Source organism: Phascolarctos cinereus, unplaced genomic scaffold, assembly GCF_003287225.1.
Source record: "Phascolarctos cinereus isolate Bilbo 61053 unplaced genomic scaffold, phaCin_HiC Scaffold_726;HRSCAF=1367, whole genome shotgun sequence".
NCBI lineage: Eukaryota > Metazoa > Chordata > Mammalia > Diprotodontia > Phascolarctidae > Phascolarctos > Phascolarctos cinereus.
In genome coordinates this window covers 210,595,618-210,619,378 of record NW_027556098.1, presented here as the reverse complement: position 1 = coordinate 210,619,378, position 23,761 = coordinate 210,595,618, and the positions used below count along the sequence as shown (strand labels likewise).

General features: G+C 39.6%; 1 protein-coding gene across 1 annotated transcript in view; it reads left to right on the top strand.

Annotated features, from left to right (window-relative positions):
• Window positions 1-259: 259 nt before the first annotated feature.
• The window catches only part of AGPS (alkylglycerone phosphate synthase), a 151,400-nt gene continuing 127,898 nt past the window's right edge, over window positions 260-23,761 (top strand). Inside the window, exon 1 of the mRNA XM_020991046.2 lies at window positions 260-544. Within this exon, the coding sequence (XP_020846705.1) occupies window positions 306-544 (239 nt within the window). The 5' untranslated portion in view covers window positions 260-305. The remainder of the gene's footprint in view (window positions 545-23,761) is intronic.

Genomic DNA, 23,761 nt, shown 5'->3' with positions numbered 1-23,761 from the left:
GCCAAAGCGATGTGCCATGACTCGAAAGCTTCACTGGGATCTGGGGAAGCCAGGGTCGTCCTGAGCAAACGCTGGAGCCGCTAGTCCACCTGTTACCACCTCCGGCGGCGGCACGTGGGCCGGCGTCGCTAGCCCCCAGCCCCCACCCGCGCCCGCGCGTGCGCGCGACTCACCTGCCTCGGGGTGCGGGGGCGAGGCGGGCGGGGCAGCCGCTGCCCCTGACGCCGCGGTGGCTGCTGGGATGCGCCACTGCGAATGACCTTTCACCTGCGCCCAGCGGCCTCGGGCTGCACAAGGCGGAAGCCATGGCGGAGGCAGCGGCAGCCGCAGCGGCTGGCGGGGCGAGCTCCAGCATGGGCTCGTTCCCGGAGCGGGAGCGGGACTGCGCCGGGCGGAGGCTTCGGGTCCTCTCGGGCCATCTACGGGGCCGGGCCCCGGCGGCGCTCGTTCTCAGCGAGTGCAGAGGCCGGGCCCGGGCGGCGGCGGCAGCTCCGGCAGCGGCTCCGCCCGCGGCTCCCGAGTCCAGCAGCATCCCCAAAAAGCGGTAGGTAGCGGCGGCGGGGCGCGGGTTAGGGGCCCGGGAGATAGAAGTAAGGGCCGCTAGGAGGGACAAGCCCGCGCGGTGACAGGGCAGTGCCGGGGGTTGCGGGACAGCTGGCCAGGGACAGGCACGTCCTGGGGTGCGGGCAGATGGACCCTGGGCTGCCCAGCCCGGCCTCGGGTTGGGGTCGAGGAGGGCTAGCCGGGCCACCTTGGGGCGAGGGGGACATCCTGGGCTGGACCTCTGGCAGCGTCCGGCCGGAGTCTGAGACCTGGGGCCACCTTGGACTTGTTCGGAGCTGTGATGCTAGGGGTGGTTGTGGACTCAGGGCCAGCTAGGTAGTGTAGTGGATAAAGCTTTGAACCTAGGAGACAGGAAGATCTGAGTTCAAATTCGCCATAAGACATTGAAACAAAATTGTGATCAAGTCATTTGACTTGTGCCTGCCTCAGTTTCCTCAACTGTAAAATGGAGAAAATAATATTACCTCTCTCACAGGGTTGTGAAGTTCAAATGAGATGACACTTGTAAAGCGCTTGGCACATGGTAGGAACTTAATAAATGCTTGTTTCCTTCCCATTTCTCTCCTTCCCCTGTGTTGGGTCTGGGGAGTCGTGGAGGAATACCTAGCCAGAGTGTCTGTGGGATCTGGACCCTGTGGGATTTGGGGGCACTTTGGGCTGTGGGTGAACTAGGTTATATTGATTTCGTATAGTTGGGGGTTCCTGGAGTTTACCGTGAGAAGTGTCCAAAGGATATTTGTCTGGCCATCAGGGAACCATTGTGGTAGGAGAGACTCTGCTTTTTTTTTTTTTCTTTAGACTAATAGACCTTGATCTGGTAGGTAATGGCCTGGGAAGGGGATGTACTTAGACTACTTACTCCTCTGACGATGAGTAGTGGGGCTAGTGGAGAAAAATATTGGATTCTGCCCATGACCTGTTCTCTGCCTTTTAATAGAGATGAATTTTGAATTGAAGAGAACAGAAGCAAAAGTAGTGATCTGGGACTCTTGGTTTCTACTGGAGGAGATGGCTACAGGGGAGTTTGAAATCTGTCCGATGGTTTGGTGGAAGATAGAACCTGGGAGAATGGATGTAGGGAAATTTTGGTCTCCCTGATACGGGGATCAGCTAGGGTGGCTATATTCAGGTCTTTCGGGAGCATAGTGGAGTACCTAATGTTTGTAGTCTTAATACTTTTTAGAGTATTTTCATATAGGTTGTCTCATTTCATCCTAACAAAAACTATGTTAAATAGGGACACAGGTTATGTCCTTATGATTGGACTTTGTTGGAGGAACCTTGACCTAGAATTGGGAAAGGGATGCAAACATAGTTAAATAGAGGACCCTGGTTTTTCGTTAGGAAACGTGCATATCCAGTAGGGATAATGGATTCAAGTTCCAAAGTGTAGATGTGACCTCTGGTTAAAGACTTTATTAAATCTGTGGTGACCTGGTTAACTTGTCATAGATTTTCCTTCATTCAGATTTCCATAACTTTATGACTTTATTTCCTTCCCTGTGAGCCATAGGGAGTGTCTTCTTGGCCCCTGGTAATTTGTATTAGTTGGCTAGTGGTAAAAACCAATTATATAATAAAGTTTTGTGAGGTTTGACTCAGTTGGTGATGATTCATATTTAATCAGCTTTTCTAACCGTTGTCTGTGACTACGGACACTGGATGTTGAGCCTAAATCAGGTGTGTGGCTTGGAGTTTAACTATTGTGTAGTAGAAAGTATTCTGGACTTTGGTCTAAAGAAACCTGGGTATGAATTGCTTTTCTGCCATTGGTTCAAATTCTGCCTCCTGACATTTACTAGATTTGTGACCATTGGCCAGTCACTTAACCTCTCAGAATCTCAATTTCTTCATCAGTAAAATAGAGATTTTTAGAGACTACCTGTCTCAGGGGCATTGTAAATTTTAAAATGTTTTAGAAATATGAGCTATGTAAATGTGAGTTACTATTGTTGTTCCATGTGAGCTATTTCTCATACATTATTTGTGACGAATCAAGGCCACCATCCACTGCCCTACTGGGTCCTAGACTATTAATTAGTAAAGCCAAGCCAGAAGGGGATCAGGACTGATGATGGAACAAGACAGAGTGAGCTTGTTTATGTCTGAGTGTGATTGTGTTTTAATACCAAAGCCAAATTATCTTTAGGTTTATTCATTGTTTTGTGTTAACTGAAACTTTTCTCCCTTCTGTTGGCATGAATAATCAAGTTGAATCTTTGTGTTCTTACTGCTTATCTGGTTACTAGCTATGATTAAATTTATCTTATACTAGCAATGATGTCTTCTATGAATCATCATCTTTTTTTGTTTTTTGTGTTTTGCTCACATAGCATATCCTCAGAATCACTGAACAATTTGGAAAAGGCAGCATTGTGTGGTGGATAGACTTGTTGGATTCAGAGTCTGGAGGTCAGGTTCTAATTTTGGCACTCTGTCTACCTGTATGATTCAAAGCAAGTAACTTTATTTCTCTTGTCCTCAATTTGCTCATCTGTAAAAGGAAGCAGTTGGACTCAGTCTCTAAAGTCCCTTTTATTTTTTTTTTAATTTTTAAGCATTTGGGGTTAAATGACTTGCCCAGGGTCACACAGCTAGTAAGTGTCAAGTGTTTGGTCTGAGGTTAGATTTGAACTGAGGTCCTCCTGACTTCAGGGCTGGTGCTCCATCCGCTGTGACACCTAGCTGCCCCCACTGAACTCCCTTTTAGCTCTCATCATCTATATCTGCAAGCTTATTGAACAATTCCAGTTTGCTTGTCTTTTACAGTAGTGATCTGTGATAGTGATCTGACTACCTCTCCTGCTTAGATCCTGTAAATTTGTACTTGGTTGAGATGTTGGGCAGAGTTTCAGGATTGTCAGACTGCTTCTAGTGCTTCTCTGATTCTTTACCCTGTCTAAAAGTACCTCCTGTTCTTTGGCAAAGGGAATTCTCTCTACTTAATCTTACCTGCGTTTAGTTTTCAGCTCTTCAGAAGGATCATTGTGGACTAGGAGTCAGAAAGCCCATCCGTGTTCATTTCCCTCTTCTGTCTGTAGCTTATTAACGGTTTGATTAAAGCATATCCCTTCACTCCTTTGAGACTCATTTTCTTGATCACTTACATTTACTTAGTGATGTAAAGTTTGCAGAAGTGCTTTATGTATATTGCCTCATTGGATTCTCACAACTACTCAGTGAAGTGAGGTACTGGCTGTTCTTATCCTTGTTTTATTGATGAGGAAACAGATTCAGAGAGATTAAGTGATTTTATCCATGGGTTGAATAAATAGTGTTTGGGGGAAGATTTGAACTCAGGTCTTCAGGCTACTAAGCCATTTTTTTGATGTGGTTGAACAAGATTCCGTCTAATTTCAACCTTCCAAGTTAGGCCTTTCTTGATTTCCCAGCTGCTAGTGCTTTCCCACTTAAGATCCTCCTTGTACATACCTGTATGTGGGCATATTATTTCTCCTTACAGAGTGTATGCTTCTTGAGGTCAGGGACTGTTCCCTAGCACCAAGTACTTTACAGGCCATCCTGTAAAGGCTTAATAAATGCTTATTGATTGGTGCTTGTTCTGTAAGGGCCCTTCCATAGATCACAGTTTGTCATTTAGTGAAATTTTGTATCCCTTTCAAAGCCTATCAGTGCCTAGCACCTATTAGGTACTTAATAAATGTTGAATGAATGAAGAGCACATGGTGGTACCGGGAAACACATTTTTGTGAAATAACTTATTTTGTATTTGAATTATTTCAAAAAGCCTCTAACTAAAGCTTTTGTACCCTTATGGACAAGAGAGAATTCCTTCTTTCTGTTCTTCCCCATTTATCGTTACCATGTTACCTGACTCCAACTTTTGTTCTAGCTTCAGTTTGTATTATACTGATCATGGAAATCCTGTTGTAGTCTTAGTGTAGAGAGGTTATGTCTCTTTGATTCAAAATAAAATAAACAGCTGTATGAATATAGTTCTTTTTATGCATAATTCTAGTACAGATCTTCATTTTAACTATGTAGTTGTTAGCATGTTCCTGAGACCCTAGTAAAAGATGAATTTTTATTTTAAAAAAGGCTATTGAATTCTTTTAAAAAATTAAATACATTTTTATTAATATTTTTTCCATCATTTGGGTTTTCCCCAGTGTCTTCTGCTCCTCCTTTCCCAGAGGACTATCCTGCATAACAAAATAAAAACTTTTTAAAAAAAAAGAGGAAGAGGAAAATTAAGCAGAATAGTCAATATATTGAAAAAAACCTGACGTTGTGTGGAATACTTCATACCGATGAGCCCTCTCCATTTCCCTACTTCCCCACTTTTGTGGCACAGTAGATAGAGTCCTTGGCCTGGGATCAGGAAGACTGGAGTTAAAATGTGGCTTGAGACAGCAGCTGTGTGACCCTGGGCAAATCATTTAAACCTCTCTTTTGCCTCAGTTTCCTCATCTGTAAAATGGGGATAACAATATCTACTTACCTCTTAGAATTGTTGTGAGGATCAAATGAAATATCTGTAAAGGATTTAGCACAATTCCTGGCACATAGTACTTGCTTAATAAATGCTTATTTCCTTCCTTTGTTCTGCAAAGGAATGGGGGGAGATGTCTCCTCATATTCTTTGGGGCTTGACTGGTTCTTTGTGATTTTGCAACCTTCATTGCCAGTTGTTTTTTGGTAGTTATTCTTTCCATTTACATTGTTGTGGGTGGTCATTTTTTATATTGTTTACTTGGTTCTGATTAGTTTGCATCAGTTCATGTAAATCTTTCCATAATTGTTTGTATTTATCGTGTTTATTGTTCCAGTATTCCATTTGATTCATGTGCCACAATTTGTTTAGCCTTTCTTCAGTCTATAAGGCATCTATCTACTTTGTTGACAGTAATTTACTACTACAAAAATGGTGCCATAAATATTTAGATATATATGGAGCCTTTCTTTTTGTCAAGTCCTTCTTGGGGTTTATGCATAGTAATGGATTCTCTAAGTCAGTGTTTATGGACATTTTAATCACTTTATTTGCCTAATTCTAAATTGCTTTCCAGAATGGTTGAACTAATTCACTGCTTGATCAACAATTCATTAGTGAGAGCTATTGAATTCTGCTTATACTTTTGTCTTTATTTTTTAGAAAACTGATAATTTTCAGACATCACGATTTTAGCCGGTAAGAGTGAGAGCGTTGCCTAAAAAAGTTTCCTTCTGCAAAAACATACTTCCTTTGAAATAATCATAACTTAAATATCTTGGAACAGAAGGGCTTTATGGGGGTTTCTTTTGGAAGATGTACTGAACTATGATACTTAAAATTTCAGATCTTAACTTGAAGCTTCCCTTTGCTATATAGTTTAATTTAACTGCATTTATTAAGTACCTACTATGTGTAGAACCCTGTGTAGGATACTAGATATGATACAAAGTTTAATTTAGATACTGTCTCTGTTCTCATGAGGTTTGTAGTCTGATAATTCTTCATGTAGAAGATTTGCCCACTTTATAGGCAGTTACTTCCCTTCCCTCCTTCAGAACCTTAGAATCCAAGAGATGCAAAGAACTTCAGTGATTATCTGGTCCATCTCATGCCTTAAACAATTCCATTATACAGATTATCCTATTTCTGTTTGATTGCTTAGATGGAGAACTCACTACTTTTGGAATAGATTATTTTACTTTTGAATCTCTTTAATTGTTAAATATTTCCATTATATCTGAGTGCTGACTCTTTCTAAGTTGTAGCAGTTGATCTTAGTTCTGTCCTTTGGAGCCAAGCAAAGCAAAGCAAGCCAAGCAAAAAGTCCCTTTTTAAACTAACAGTCCTTCAGATAATTTGAAAATAGCCAATCATGTTCTCTCTTAAATGTCTTCTCTGTGCTAAATATTCTTAATTCATGGTATCATTGCTTTAGAGCTAGAAGAGATTTTAGAGGCCATGTTATCCAAACCTCTCATTTCACAGATGATGAAATTGAGGTCTAGGGATGTTAGTGCTTAGCTAAGCTCATATTAGTAAGGGTCAGCCATAGAATTTAAACAGCTGGGTTCTCTGACTCCAAAGCCAGAGCTCTCTGTACCGTATCATGCTGCTTTACAAGTTTGACTTGGTCCCAGTCCTCCTTACCATTTTGGTTTCTCTCTGTTGGACAGAACTCAGCTTGCTGATGTTATTGCTAAAATATGGTGCCTAGAACTTGCATGGTGTTCCAGGTGTGGCCTGAAAAGGTTAAAGCAGAGTAGAATTGAGAAGTTAATGCCCTGGCTAATACATAACTCACTAATATAGCCCAGGATTGAGTTAGGTTTTTTGGCGAATTCAGTGTATTTTGTTGGCTGATTGAGCTCATAGTCAGCTCGAAAAATCCCATGTCCTTTTTAACACAAACAGTTATCTAACCATTTGTTCTCAATCATGTATTCATGCAGTTTATTTGTTTTATCCGAGTGTAAGATTTCATATTTATTCTTGTTACATTTCATCATATTAGGCATAATTTACAGATGAAGTTTCTGTAAGTGGAATCACCATCAGATTCCATGGTTTACATTGTTGTTTTTAACTGTGTGTGTGTGTGTGTGTGTGTGTGTTGTGTGTGTGTGTGTGTGTGTGTGTATGTGTATGTGTGTATGTGTATGTTGCATACAGGCAAAATATTACATGGTCTTTCTTGCCAGTTTGGACTTTGTAGCCTAAGAAATAAGACAAAACATAAATCCAGAAGGTAAGTTAGTTTGAAAATTCCTTTTGTGAGTAAGCTAATTGTCTTGGTGGAAAAGAACAATGTGGGGGCAGCTAGGTGGTGAAGTAGATAGAGCACCAGCCCTGGAGTCAGGAGGACCTGAGTTCAAATCTGGACTCAGAAATGTCACACTCACTGGCTGTGTGACCCTGGGCAAGTCACTTAACCCCAATTGCCTCACCACCACCAAAAAAAAAAAAGAAAAGAAAAGAGCAATGTGAGGGAGGAGCAGTTTGGGGGAAAATAGAACAATGAATGAAAGGATTTCTTAATTTCTTTCCAGTCCTAAATCATATAATTTTATAATTAAAACCTAACTTGAGGTATTTTTCCTTCCCTAAAACCAACTTCTCTGCAAATCTAGTTTCTTCTCTGCTTCTCTATTTCTGTTAGTTCAGTCACCAATCTCATAGTCCCTGTGCTCAGAGCTTTGATGTCATCCTTTAATTTCTCATTTCCTTCTCCTCTCCCAATCCAATCAGGCATTAAGTGCCATTCATTTCTCTTCAAAAATATCTGTAATATTCTTTGTGGATACAAGGTTTATCCAAAGGACCTTGGATTTGTAGTTTGAGAACCTGGGTTTAAATTATACCTTTGCTACTTATGACTTTGGGAAATTCACTTAAACTTTCTCCCCCACAGTTTCTTCATCTGTAAAATGAAGAGGTTGGGTTAGATGATCTCGAACGACCTAATGTTCCCTGATTGCTTCTAATTTACAATAGCATCACCTTAATACAGAGCCTTTCATTTCATGTTATTAGTCCCTCTTGGGTAATCTTGTATGTAGAATCTCCTTCTCTGGTCTGTTTTCAAGGTTGATCTTCCTAAAACAGGCATTATCAAACTATATTTTAATAAGGTATCTGAAATATGCCCTACTTGCTGCCCTTTTTTTGTGTCCTCAGCATAGAGGCTTTCATAAGAGCCCAGGAGAGGAGATAGCCAAGGCTAAAGAAATAAGTACCTTTTGGTAGTAAAAATTTCTTGAGCCATTAAACCTTACTAAGGACAGGTGCTGTTCCTTAGACATGTGATTAAGACACATTGTCCTAAAACATTGTTTTACATATTTTCATTTTGTGCTCTAAGTATTCCTTGACTGCCAAATAAGTCTGTCCTTTTTTCCCCTGGCATTAAAAGCTCTCTGTTATTCACCCCCTCAATAATGCATGATGCTTTCCGTAATTTCCTAACTTTAGCTTGTACTGTATTGTTGAAAACTTCTCTTCTGTTGTGTTACCCAAATTGTCAAGGAAAAGTAGTATGTTGTACAATTAGTACCCTCTAGTACTTGTAGATCAAATTGTTGTTCAATTTTTTCTGTCATGTCTGAGTCTTCGTGACCCCATTTTGGATTTTCTTGGCAAGGTCCTGGAGTGGTTTGCCATGTCCTTCTCCAGCTCATTTTACAGAGGAAGAAACTGAGGCAGAGTTAAGTGACTTGCCCAGGGTCACACAGCTAGTTAGTGTCTGTGGACAGATTTGAAATCATGAGATGAGTCTTCCTGACTCCAGGCCTGGTGCTTTGTCCGCTGCGCCCAATCTTGACTAACCCCATGCAAATAGGAGTCTTTTCTATGACAGACCTACCAAGTAGGTTTCTAGGCTTTGTCTGAAGAGCTCCAGGAAAAGAGAACTTGCTACTTCAGGAGGCAGCTCTTCCTCTCTTTAGACAATTCTCATTAGTATGAAGCTTTTCCTTACTGAACCAAAATCTGTGTCTTATTAGCTGCACCCATTTGTTCTAGTTCTGCCTTTTGTGGCAGTGCACCACAAGTCTAAACTCTTTTCAACATGGTAGCATTTGAAGTATGTGGAGACAATAAATGTATCCTAAGTTTTTATCTTTTTCAGCTAAATAAACTCATTTCTGTCAATCAGTTGCTCTCACTGTCTAGTAAAACTCCAACTCTTCAATGTCCTTTCTGAAATGTTTCACCCAGAAGTGAGCACAATACTCCAGATATGGTCTGACCAGGACAGAGTATGAGAATTTATCACTTCTCTTGTTCTGGACACAACATTTCTGTTAATATAACTTCTAATAGCATTAGCTTTATGGTTGCCTTGTCAAATTGTTGCCTCATGTATTTTGAGCTTATTGCCCACTAAGATTCTGAGGTCATTTTCATATTAGCACCTTTTCCCATAAAATTGTGTTTTCTTAGAACCAGTTAATGACATTAATCAGTCCACATGTATCTAGGTAGTGGCATCATAGGGATATGTGGCATAGATGCAGCTCTTTCTTAAAAGGGATTAGGCTGGATCAAGATGAAAAAACAAGCATATTAATAAAATTTAAAAATGTAGACCAAATCTTTTCAAATTAACAGTGCTCTCTGTTACTTTATTAGTTATCACCATAATACTCTTAAAAATATTTTTTTTTCAATGAGCAAAAACTAATCTTCCTCCCACTACTCCTTTGTTGTGTGTGGGGGGCAGGTGTAGGGAAGAAAAACAACGTGTATGCAAAACAAACTCCACAAAATTAGCAGTGGTCTGAATTAATAGAATTTTAGAGCTTGAAGGAACTTTAGAGATTATGAAACTAACCCACTTATTTAGTTTTTATTTTTGCCTGGACCATTAAATTCGTTGATATGGGGAGTTCCTAGGGAGGAACTTCTTCTGTCTTGCACACTCCTACTTTCTCTGCAATTGAGACAGTTGCTGGGGTACTGAGAAGTGCTCAGGAACCATAGCCAAGATTTGTCAAGAGGCTGGAACCCATATCTTCTGACTTTGAGTCAAGTTCTTTCTCTGCTATACCACAGTGCTTCTTCTGGCCCTCTCATTTTATAGGTAATGCAACTCTTGCAGGTCCAAAGGTAAGAAGCCCAGGTTTCCAGGTCCGATTTGGATATAGAGCAAACCAGAGTTGGGTTCTATTGGGTGAGCCTGAAGGACAGGCCTAAGGAGATAATATTTGTAGCTGACATTTATATAATGCTTTAAGGTCTACAAAGTTCTTTACATATATTATTTTATTTGAGCTTCACAACAATATTTTGAAGTGGGTTTTATAAGTATTATCCTTAATTTATGAAGAAATTGAGTCAAAGAGAGATAGGTCACTTAATCAACAAACAGTTAGTGTTTACTTAATGCTAGATAATGTGCTAGACCAGGGAAGCAGTTACTTGCCCTCAAGGAACCTCCATTTAATCGGAGGATACAACTTGTACATATATAGATAGATATTTAAAGTGATTTTGGTGGGGAGGATACTAACAGCTGGGGGAGATTGGGAAAGATTTCAGAGTGTCCAGATGAACAAAATCTGGAAGGAAATTAGGGAAGAGATAAGGGAATGCATCCCAGGAATGGGGGTAACCAGTAGGAAGTCACAGAGATGGGAAATGGATGAGTAACAGTGAGGAGACTAGTTTAATTACACTGTAGAGTATGTGAAGGGGAGTAAAACATAAGGCACAGAAGGTTAATTGGGCCAGGTTGTGATGTTCTTTAAATGGCAAACAGGAATTTATTTTTGCTCTTAGAACTAATAGGGAGCCCCAGAAATTTTTTGAGTAGGTTCACACAGCTGCTAGGTGTCAGAGATTTGACTTGAACTTAGGTGTACCTGACTCCAAGTCTAGCACTTTGTGCAGGTAGAGAACCCGTGTCCTTGAAGTCACATGTGACCCTCTAGGTCCTTAAGTGAGGCCCTTTGACTGGATCCAAACTTCACAGAACATGTCCCCTTAATAAACAGATTTGTTCAGTGAAGTTTGGATCCAAAGGGCCACACTTGAGGACCTAGAGAGCGACACGTGGCTCCGAGGCCACAGGTTCCCCACCCCTGTATCCCATACTGCTTCTCAAAAGAAATTTAGGTAAGTTATGTTTGAGCAAGGATCATACTATAGTGGTAAGTATTAGTCAGATAGCCCTGAAAACACTCCTGTGGGCACAGGCATCTTTGCTTCTGACCTTCTTTGTCCTGTCCTTTGTTCTCGAAGTGGACTATAACATCAAGAAGGTGATGACATGATATGCAAGTGAATTGGATATAAGTGAGGGAGGGCTGTGCAAAGTCACCAGCCTCACTTTTCACCTCCAGAGCCATCTGGCTCCAGTGGCCAGATACAGATCAGGACAACTGGAGATGACCCCAGCCTTCTGACCTTATCATTCAACTGAAGCAATTGTCTTCAAAGTTATTAGTTACCATATTCAGTCCTCATCCTTCTATATCTTTCTGCAGTCTTTGACACTGTCATTCACTTTCTTCTTGAAAACTCTTTTCATTAGGTTTTCATAACACTGCTCTCTCTTGGTTCCTCTCCTACCTGTCTGACTACTCCTTCTTAGTCTCCCTCCCTGTCTGGATCTTCATCCAGATCATGTCTGATAATATGGACATCCCTCAGGACTCTGGGCCCTCTTCCTTTTTGCTTGGTGATCTTATCATTTCCCATGGTTTCATTTATCATCTTTATATAGATTATTCTCAGAGCTGTTTGCTAGCCCTAACATCTCACTTCACCTCTAGTCTTGACTCTCTGTTGGATATCTTGAACTGGAAGTTTCATAGACATGTTAAACTCAACATGTCTGAAATTAAACTCATCTTTCCCCCTGAGCCTTTTTCTTTTCCCAATTATGGTGGAAGACACCACTGTCTTCCTAGTCATCCTAGCTCCCAGCCTGTATGTCATCCTCAGCACCTCACTCTCTTACCCCTCATAAAATCAGTTGCCAAGTCCTGTTGTTTTTGGTGGCTCCCTGTTTCTTCCAGGATGAAATATAAAATTCTCTGGCCCAGCCCCTTCTTACTTTTGTAGTTTTCTTACATCTTACTCTCCCAAGTGTGCTCTTTGATTTACTGACACTGGCCTCTGGGCTCTTCTTTGCATAAGATGCTTGCATCTCAGCCCTGGACATTTTTCACTGGTTGTCCCTTATCCTTGGAATTCCCTCCCTCTTCATCTCTGCCTCCTGTTTTCCCTGGCTCCTTTCACATTTCAGCTAAAGTTTCAGCTTTTGCAAGAAGCCTTTCCTGGTCAGCCTTATCTTGGTATCTTCCCTCTCTTGTATATTTCTATTTTAACCTTTGTATATCTTGTTGGTACCTACTTGTTTGCATGTTGTCTCCCCTTAGATTGTGAATTGTTTGAGAGCAGAGATCATTTGTTGCCTTTCTTTGTATCCAGTGCTTAGCACAGTGCCTGTCACATAACTGCTTGTTGACTTACTTTCCGTACTGATTCTCAGACTTACTTACCAGCTCAGTTTAGATCCAACTGAACTGATTTATTTCAGTGTCTTTTGTTGTTCTCTTTATTAAGATAATTTATGATTATAATAATCAGCAGTTTGTCTTATAGCACCTCTTAATCACCAGCCCTTTTTAGTTGTCTTTTTATAATTGCAGGCCATGGAATCAGACTTATTTCTTGAATTCCTAAGAAATGGAACACGCTCATCCTCAAAGATGGCATGATCACTTTCTCCTAAGGTTCCAGTCATTCCCAGTTCTTACTTCTCAGAATTTAAGTTCAGTTAGCAACTCTGCTTGGTGCTTCCTCTGCCTTTTGAGAGAGGTGAAACGCTTGAGTAGGTAATCACTTTTTAAAAATTGGTGGCTTTTAACAAAAGTGGAATTGACTGCCTTGGATTACCGGTAGTAGGACCTCCCCTTACTAGATGATTTCAAGCAGAGGCTACATGAGTACTTGTCAGCAATATTCAAAAAATGCCTTGTGGTCAGGAAGGGCTTGAACTCAGTGACCTTTTGTGTCCCCTTTAACTCTTAGATAACTTCGTATCATCTTTTATATATCACTCTTCCACCCCTTTATCCAATCACCAAGTCTCTTCTGATTTTTCCTTTGCATTGTTTCTCTTATGTCTCTTTAATTCCATTGCCACTATCCTGGTGCTTTCTTTCTGAGATTATCTCCCATTTACATTACATCACTCTTGTATGTACATTTGGTTTCTACATACTTCCACACTGGTAGAATGTGAGTTCCTTGAGGGTAGTGATTATATTTTTGCTTTCTTTGTATCCTCTGTGCTTAACACAATGCCTGGTACATAGTAAGCTCTTAATACATGCTTGAATCCAGCGCGCCTTTTCAGCTTTATTTTCCACTGCTCCCTTCCCCTTCACTTATGCTAATTTTTTTTTTTAACCAGTCTTTTTCTTCTTCTGGAGTGATGGGTAGTATGGCCACTGTCAAGGCTCCTGTGTCTATCTGCCTGTTCATGGCAGCTGGTTAGCAGTTGTTGCTGGTGGTGATGAGGAAGGTGAGCCACCTTGCCACAGAGATTTTTCACTTCATTGTTGGCTGTGACTCAAATAGTTTTCATTATTCAACTAAGCAAGCATTTAAAAAAATTATTTCATATTTTATTTGCCCCAGTTACATGTAAAAACAATTTTTAACACTTAAAAAAATTTTTTTTGAGTTCCAAATTCTCTCCCTTCCTCCCCATTCCCTCATTGAAAAGGTAAGCAATTTGATATAGTCATTAAGTAAGCATTTTAAAGCACCTGCTGTGTGTACAGAACTCTGCTAGACATTGGGTGAGATGCAAAGTTTAGATGAGCCAACAGTTACCCTCATGGAGCTTGCCATTTATCTGGGGATATGGCAATACACAAATAATTTTAATAGAAAACAATGTTTGTATATTCCTGAGTATATTATGTAGTCCTTGGATCTGGGTAAGAGGCAGATCAGCCATGGTGGGGGAAATTAGGTCAGGTTTACTGAAGGGCAGTAACATTTGAGTTGGCCTTTAAAAGATGTGAGTGGGAACATACTTAGTAAAAGATGTAGGTTGTTGTGGAGGGGAGGGTATTCCAGGCTTAGGGAACAGCTGAGCAAAGGTGGAAAGATAGAGGGTACTTATGTTGTATTCTTTGAAATAACAGTTGTTTTGCTCCATTCTTTCTTCATAGTTGGATTAATGAACAATGTATCCTTTGTTATAGCTTAGAGAGAAACTTTGTGTCTATGCCCTTCCTAGAATCCCTATTTAAACCATAGAATTTATAGAATACTTATTCAAGGATAGATGTTAGAGACCATTTAGTGCAGGTTCTTGGAATTCTTTTTGTGTCCTGGACCCTTTTCAGGACAGGGAAGCCTATCGACGACTCACGATGATATTTTTAAAAGCATAAAGTAAATTATGTAGAGTTACAAAGGAAATCAATTATGTTGAAATAGACTTCAAAGTCACGATGAGGATAAATAATATTTTGACATATCTGTAATGTGATATGAAAATATTTTGTGATTTCTGTTGGTCACTAAATCACATGTACTGCTGATACTAATATCATTTCTTACCTACATTCATAATTGAAGAAGATGCTAAATTTCAGTTAGAGGTTAATGGAAAGAAACATAATTTTTTTCCTATCCAAGTTAATGGATCCTTTGGGGCGGCTTAGATGACACAGTGGATAGAGTGCTGGGCCTAGAGTTAGGCAGACCCGAATTCAAATCTAGCCTCAGACAGTTATTAGCTCTGTTGACCCTGAGCAAGTCACTTAACTTCCATCTGCCTCAATTTCCCCATCTGTAAAATGGAGATAAAATAGTACCTAGATCCTAAGGTTGTTATGAGAATCCAGTAAGATAAGGTACATAAAGCACTTTGCAAACCTTACATCACTTTTTAAATACTAGCTATTCTTATCCTCTGAAATCTATCCCTCGGTGTCCATGACTCTCCAATTAAGAACTTCTGAACTGGTCATTTCATAGATGAGAAAACTGATTACAGAGCAACATAGTGAAGAAATTTGAATAGAATTGGTTGTATAAAAGGGTTGCTCTTTTAGAAAGGGCCACTTTTTTTAAAAAAAAGCTTTTAAAGGAGCTGTTTTAAAATATGTTGCATGAGTGACTGTGGCATAGTGGATAAAGAGCTGGCCTCAAAGCCAGGAAGGCCTGTATTTATTTTTTATTTATTATTTTTTATTTTTTAGGCAATTGGGGTTAAGTGACTTGCCCAGGGTCACACAGCTACTAAGTGTCAAGTGTTTGATCTGAGGCCAGATTTGAACTCCGGCCCTCCTGACTTCAGACCTGGTACTCTACCCACTGTGTCACCTAGCTGCCCCTGAAGACCTGGATTTAAATCCTACCTCTGCCACATATTGAGTGTGTTACCCTGGACAAATCACTCAACCTCTTAGGACAGCTTTAGAATATGTGTTGCAGAGAAGGAAGTGACCTATGTGGGTAGAGGGAATTTCTACTTCATATGGGAATTGCCATTAAAGGTCCAGGCCTTGTCCCTGTTCTACTTGGCAATGGTGGCGATGGGGGAGGTGTTTGGGGATGGAAGGCAGTGCACACTTAGTTTCTTAGTAAATATGAGCAAATATCTTGGCTTTTGTTCTTATAGTACCTTCTCTAGCTGTGGCACCCCAAAGGGTAGCCTAGCATGTCAACATCTGTGTGATACATTGTAGTGTTACAAACCAGTATGAAGATGAGGCAATATGTTTCTTCCTGTTTTTTCTCCAGCGTCTCCCAAAATAACGGGTGAAGTACTTCTCTTTTTGCCCTGGCCCCTGTGCCTGCCCATCTGCCTAGTTCGAGATCAAATCTTGTATACCTAGCTAGAGTAATAGCCATGAGGAACCCTTGCTCCCCCATCTTTCTTGCCACTGCTCCTTTTTTTTTCTCCCTTCTGAGTCTGTTCACACTTCTACAGGAGGGAACCCAGAGTCTTACTGTACTTCAGCCCCTTTGCACACTACCCCCAAACCTCTCCAGGTTCCCTCTTCTTTCATCAGAAGGAGATGGCTATTCATAGTAATGTGATGAACAACTAATCACCAGCTACAGTTCTTCCTGAGCAGGGTAAAAGTGGTGGAACACCTGTCACCACACCTTAAGGTTCACAAAGCCTTGCCATATGCCTTGCTGTTCCACCCTCCAGCACCATGCCATTTGCCCTGCCACTATTTCTTTCCACCCCAACATGCATAGCCATCTCATCTACCAAGGAGTGTAATATCCACCTGCATTTTGCCATTCACCTTGCCACTGCACCCTTAGGGTCTCAAGGCTTTTCCATTTACTCTGTAGCTGAATTCTCCCCTAAGTGTTGTTTTATCAGTTAGACTGTGAGCTACCTGAGAGGAAGTCACTCAGTAAGTGTTTATTAAACATCTCCTGTGTGTTAGGCATTTTGCTAAATTGGAGAGAAAGGCTAACAGGTTTCTGTTCTCAAGGAGCTCAAAGGGAGAGACAACATGTAAACAATTATGTACAAATAAACTATATAAATAAATATATGATAAATTGGAGAGAAGCAACAGAAAAGCCACAATAATTAAGGAGAATTGGGAAAGCACAAAAATGTGAGAAAGATATAGTAACCGATGAAAAAACTCTAGTCTAACTTGTTTAAATAAGTTACTGTTTAAACAAGTTATTGATGCAAAAAAAGGTGGGGGTGGGTGGGAGAGAAATAGAGGGATGTAATAACATTGACAGCGGTTATCCTATTTCATGTACAAGTTTAACGTAAATCAGTTGCCATAACAAGGAAATCAGAAAGTTGAGTGGCAGCACACCCCAAGGGAAAGACCAGAGGCAGCATGTGCAAGGCAAGTCGAACCATCACCACCTTGACCACCATCTTCCTTCAGACTCTGATGGATGTGGCCTAGGACCCTGAACTCAAGAGCCTTGGGAATAGTATGCCCCTCAAACCACCAGAACCACTTCTAGCCCAGCCCCTACAGACAAAATTAAAGGGAGAAATCATTGTGGTGATGGGGTCATCACCACCAACAACAGCTGCTGACTAGCTGCCACCAACACGAAGATTGTCTAAGAAGCCTTGGAGGTGGCAGTACTCACAGGCCTTCCATCATTCCTGCTTCCAGCCCAACATTTGCAGCCATCATTTGGGAAGCTAGCATCTTTATCAACTCCCAACCAGTTGCCACACATAGGGCAGGCAAACCAACCTAGCTAAAAGAGAAAGGCGCCCTGAAAGTGAGAGAATGCACGCTGAGGTGCTAACAGGAGGCAACATTTGCCAGACAAGGTGAACAACCACCACCTCTACCACCTTGACAACCATTTGCCCATTGACCTTGATGATGACAGCCCAGGACCCTAAACCCAAGAACTATAGGAAGAGTGACATTAAATAATGATGTTATAGAGGAGAAATTTTGTTATATCCTAAAAACCTTGATGCTTTTCCATCTGACTTGCCAATGAAACTTTCCTATCAGAATGTGAGCTTCTGAGGGACGGAACCAACATGGCGGAGTAAAAGCAGTGACTTGAGCTCTCCCCCAAACTCCTCCAAATACCTGTAAAAAATGGCTCTAAACAAATTCTAGAGCAGCAGAACCCACAAAAAGAGTGAAAGAAATTTCCAGCCCAAGACAACCTGGATGGTTGATTGGAAAGGTCTATTGTGCTGGGGCTGGGAGAGGAACACAGTTCAGCGTGGGCATGCAGGCAAAAACCAGGCCTTGGCAAACCTGGAGCAGGCCTCAGAGTACTGAATCATGGGCACCTGTGGCGGTTTCCAGACTTTTCAACCCATGAATGCCAAAGACAACTTAGAAGGTCAGTAGGAAAGGTCTGTGACCAGAGTGAGAGAGAAGCTCAGTCCCAGCCCTAGTCTTGGTGTAGCTGCTTCCAGAGCTTTTGGCCCATAGACAGAGGGAGAATCGAGTGGCTGATCATAGGGGGATTGCAGAGATCTCTTTGCTGGTGCTGAGGTAGGAATCTCTTGCTTTACCCGTGCTTAGATTTGTGTCACAGTTTTGGGTGGCTGTCCTGAGGCAAGGAGGAGTGCTGGCGTGGTGGACCTTATAGTGGTGGTGCAGAGAGAATCCTCTTCACAGTTCCAAGGCAGAAAAGAGTACTTATGGTCACTCATAGACCAGAGCCCAGTCCAGGAAAAGGAGTAAACACCTCACCTTTGATCATACCACCTTGAAGAACTGAAAATTGACAGGTCCTTAGAAGCATCTCTGAAAAGAGCTGCACAAAACCCCTGAAGCTTGGGAAAGTACATTCTCCACATTGGAAGCAGACCCCTACCTTAACAAAGAGTTTAAAAGTAAAGTAATTGGCTGGGAACATGAGCAAACTGTGCCCCCCCCCAAAAAAATCAAACCACAGAATCTTTCTTTGGTGACAAAGAAGATCAAAACATACAGCCAGAAGAAGACAACAAAGTCAAAGCTCCTACATCCAAAGCCTCCAAGAAAAATATGAATCAGTTCCAGGCCATGGAAGAGCTCAGAAAGGATTTTGAGAAGCAAGTAAGAGAAGTAGTGGAAAAACTGGGAAGAGAAATGAGAGTGATGCAAGAAAACATGAAAAAACAAGTCAACAGCTTGCTAAAGGAGACCCAAAAAAATACTGAAGAAAATAAAAATAGACTAACCCAAATGGCAAAAGAGGTCTAAAAAGGCAACGAAGAGAAGAATGCCTTAAAAAGCAGAGTTGGCCAGATGGAAGGGGATCAAAAGCTCACTGAAGAAAATACTTCCTTAAAAATTAGAATGGAGCGATTGGAGCTAGTAACTTTATGAGAAATCAAAACATTGTAAAACAAAACCAAAGGAATGAAAAAATAGAAGACAATGTGAAATATCTCATTAGAAAAAACAACTGACCTGGAAAATAGATCCAGGAGAGATAATTTAAAAATTATTGGACTGTCTGAAAGCCACAATCAAAAAAAGATCCTAGACATCATCTTTTAAGAAATAATCAAGGAAAACTGCCCTGATATTCTAGAACTAGAGGATAAAATAGAAATGGAAAGAATCCACCAATCACCTCCTGAAAGAGATCCCAAAGGAAAACTCCTAGGAATATTGTAGCCAAATTCCAGAGTTCCCAGGTGAAAGAGAAAATATTGCAAGCAGCCAGAAAGAAACAATTCAAGTATGGTAGAAAGACAATTAGGCTAACACAAGATTTAGCAGCATCTACGTTAGGAGACCAGAGGGCTTGGAATATAATATTCTGGAGGTCAAAGGAGATGGGATTACAACCAAGAATTCTCTACCCAGCAAAGCTGAGTATAATCCTTCATGGGAAAAAATAGACATTCAGTGAAGTAGAGGACTTTCAAGCATTCTTGATGAAAAGAACAGAGCTGAATAGAAAATTTGATTTTCAAATACAAGACTCAAGAGAAGCATGAAGAAAAGGTAAACAGGAAAGAGAAATCATAAGGAACTTATTAAGGTTGAACTGTTTACATTCCTGCGTGGAAAGATGATATTTGTAACTCATGAGACCTTTGTCAGTATTAGGATAGTTGGAGGGGAAAAAAATGAGACATATATATACACACACACACACACACACACACACACACACACACACACACACACACACACACACATAATGTAGATATAGATGGGGGCACAGGGTAAATTGAAGATGAAGAGATGCTATCTGGAGAATAAAATAAGGAGTGAGAGAGGATTATACTGGGGGAAGGAGAAAGGGAGAGGTAGAATGGAGTAAATTATCTCACATAAAACAGACAAGAAAAAGCTTTTGCAGTGTAGGGGAAGTGGGGGAAGGTGAATGAGTGAATCTTATTCTCAGGATTTGGCTTAAGGAGGGAATAACATACACACTCAATTGGGTATAGAAATATGTCTTACCCTACAGGAAAATAGGGGAGAAGGGATAAGAGAGTGGGGGGGGATTATAGAGAGGAAGGCAGATTGGGGGAGGGGGTAATCAGAAGCAAACACTTCTGAGGAGGGACAGGGTCAAAAGAGAGAATAGAGTAAACAAAGGGGAATAGGATGAAGGGAAATATAGTTAGTTTTTCACAACATGGAAATGTTTTGCATGACTGCACATGTATAACCTGTATCAAGTTGTATGCCTTCTCAATGAGGGTGGGTGGGGACAGAGGAAGGGAGAAAATTTGGAACCCACACTTTTAAAAACAAATGTTAAAAATTGTTTTCACGTGCAGCTGGGAAATAAGATAAACGGGCAGTGGGGTGTAGAAATCTATCCTGACCTATAGGAAAATAGAAGAGGAAGGAAATAAAAGAAGGGGGGAGATAGAAAAGAGGGCAGATTAGGGAAAGGGGTATTTAGAATGCACGCTGTCTTGGGGTGAGAGGAGGGGCAAGATGGGGAGAAAATTTTGAACTCAAAATCTTGTAGAAGTGAATGCTGAAAACTAAAAATAAATAAATTAATTATAGAATGTGAGCTTCTAGAGAGCAGGAATTGTCCTACTTTTCTGTTTGTGTCCCCAGGACTCAGCACAGTGCTTTGCATTTAGTGAGTACTTCATTCATTCATTCAGAATAGTTGGGGGAAGAAAAAAACACTTGAGTTACTTGAATCATGTTAGATTGTAAGCTTCTTGAGGACAGGGGCTATTTTTGTCTTTCTTTCTTTGTATCTCCTGAAATAGCACAGTGCCTGACACATGCTAAATACTTAATTAATGCTTGTGTACTGACTGACTGATTACTTGCCTAATGGAGAGATGTGGCAGCCAAAGGCAACAAATAAATCTAAGTTCATGTGTAAAATCTTATGAATAAGAGTGGATGAAAATTTTGAGCAATATCACTTTTTAAAACAGCAAGAGGTAGGAAAAAATTTTAAGGAAACGTTGGTGAGAAATCCAAGTAATAAAAACTATCCTGCGATGATTTTTTTCTGGAACTTTAAAAATATAATTTAAAACTTTTGTGGCATTACAATATGTTAATTTTAGAAATGTAAAATTTTAGGAGCAGCTAGGTGGCTCAGTGAACAGAGCACCGGCCCTAAAGTCAGAAGGACCTAAGTTCAAATCAGGTCCCAGACTAAACACTTGACACTTACTAGCTTTGTGACCCTGGGCAAGTCACTTAACCCCAATTGCCTAAAAAACAAACAAAAAAAAAGAAATGTAAAATTTTATAAAAAGCTTTTAAAGCATTTGCAAAAACCTCACATCTTTTTACATTCTAATAATAAGAACATATAGTGCTTTAAGGGTTGTAAAATGCTTTATGTGTTTATAAAAATATTAATTTTTAAGTTAGAAAAGATAAAATGCTTTTTATATAGAAGAGACCATCTAATTTTTGAAAAGACAGTACTATAAAAAAATTGCCCCAGAAATTAACAAATTTTCACAGATTGCTAAACTCATCAAGTATTTTAGCAGGCCTGTGGCAGATTAATGAGAGGATAGGAATAAAAAGTTGGTGGATGGGCATTCGTGGATGGGCTCTGAGTGTATTTTAAAGTGAGTGCCCAGTTGATAAGATCATAGATGCTTTTGAGTTTGCAAAAGTTATTATACATTAAGCATTTTAGATAGAGCTTATAGTCATTAATTTTCACAAGAAAAGCTAATGATTTTGCTGAGGAGACATGGCTTTGATGGGACCAAACAGGTCACAGGCAAAACTTACCATGCTGGCTAGAAATTAACAATAATTATTTGATAGCAAAATGTGAAATTGTAGTTAGGAGTTTTTATGTTAAATTGTATTAATAAAATTTTTTGTTAGACAATTTGAAGGTGCCACATTGAATTCCTCCTTGGGATATGATTGTTTTTTTCTCTTCTCTCTTTACATAAAAGTATACAGTGTATAACTAGGTTGGATCATAAAATTATGTTTATTAAAATGTAAGCTCCATAAGACTAGAGATTTTTTCTTTTCTTTTTTCCCCTCTGTTCCTAGAACCTAGCACAATATCTGGCATAGTAGGTGCTCACTAAATGTTTATTCAATGATTGATTTGCCATATTACATTTTAAATTAAAATTTTAGACAATTGCAAATTGGCTTTTAAAAAAGTCATTATTTTTGCTGTGGAGCTGTGAGTTAATGAGTGAATCTTATTCTCAGGATTTGGCTTAAGGAGGGAATAACATACACACTCAATTGGGTACAGAAATATGTCTTACCCTACAAAACCCCTGAAGCTTGGGACAATACATTCTTCACACTGGAAGCCTTTAAAGAAAGTTTAACTTTCCCAGTTTATGAGAATCAAGCAAAATCTTAAAGGAAGAAACCATTAACATTTTGGTAAAACAAAAGAAGTTACTTTTTTTGGACTCTTGGCATTCATTGTTATGTTTACATGGAAACATTCCTTTTTGGGAAATCTCTATGGAAAACAAACCCCCTGAATTCTGCCATGTGAAACTCTCTCTTTTCATTCTGTTTATCAGTACTATTGAAATTGCATTTGTATAATCTTCATAAACTTGTTATTAAAATTAAAAAGCTTATCCAGATTGAGACAAGATGAAGCGGCATATACAAATTGCTTATCTTGAATTTTCTTTTAGAATTAACATTTTATTTGAGGAAGCCAGAGCTCTTTAAATGCTTTTAGAGCTATATTGTTATCGGGCTGATAAGACTCATATATCTTGAAAAGTTATCTGGTTTAATTTCAACTCTTATAAAAGACAGATGGGATAGCTATTGATTCTAAAAGATCTCTCAGGATAATTTCAGCCGTCAGGAAAATCCACGTGTATGTATGTATGCATGCATATGTGTATATATATGTATATATTCTTATAATTTAAAAGCCTGTTTGCTTATGTTTACTTCCTAGTATATAGGGAGAATAGCAGATTAATAATTAATTACCTTGGTACAGTTGAAAATAATCTTCACTTTACTTTTTCTCCAGAATAAATGTCAATTTCTTTGACTCATTTTCCGCTGTGTTCTCTTTCAAGTAGTACATCTTTTAAGTTGTAAAAACTTTCCTGATTTGAAAGGTTACTCACTTAGGATATTGGCATGCTATACAGTATGTTGACTTGACTTAGTTTAAATTGCTACTGAATGGTTAGAGAGAATTAGAACCAGATTCCAAGTGCTTGAGTATAAGTTTATATTTCTTTTTTTGCAGATCAAGAATAACAGTAATGACATGTAATTTTTACTGTTATTGTTCATTTATAAAAGAAATTATTAAACATTTATTAGAGCTGAACAAGTACAAATTGAAATGACATTGCTGAAGTCTTATTTCCTTTTAATTTATTAGAATTATGGAAATTCTCAGTCAAATTGTTTTTAAAAATTTTGATTTTGATTATCTGTGACAGTCTAATTAATTTTTTCCTCTTATTTGGTGAGATGGACTCTTTTAAAGTCTTCATTTAACCCCCCCAACATTATTATGTATTTAAAATTAATCTTAATGTCTTACTTTACATGATCATTCACTAACCTTACTAGATTTATTTCAGTTTGATATGGCATAAATCTAATTTTTTAAAAATCTTTTTTTGATGACAGAGTGAAAAATATTCAAATTTATTAATAATAATAATTACTTACATTTGTATGGGGCAGCTAGGTGTCATAGTGGATAGAGGGCTAAGCCTGGAGTCAAGAAGACTTGAGTTCAAATCTAGCCTTAGAGGCTTACTAGCTGTGTGACCCTGGACAGGCAACTTAATCCTGTTTGCCTGAATTTCTTCATCTGTAA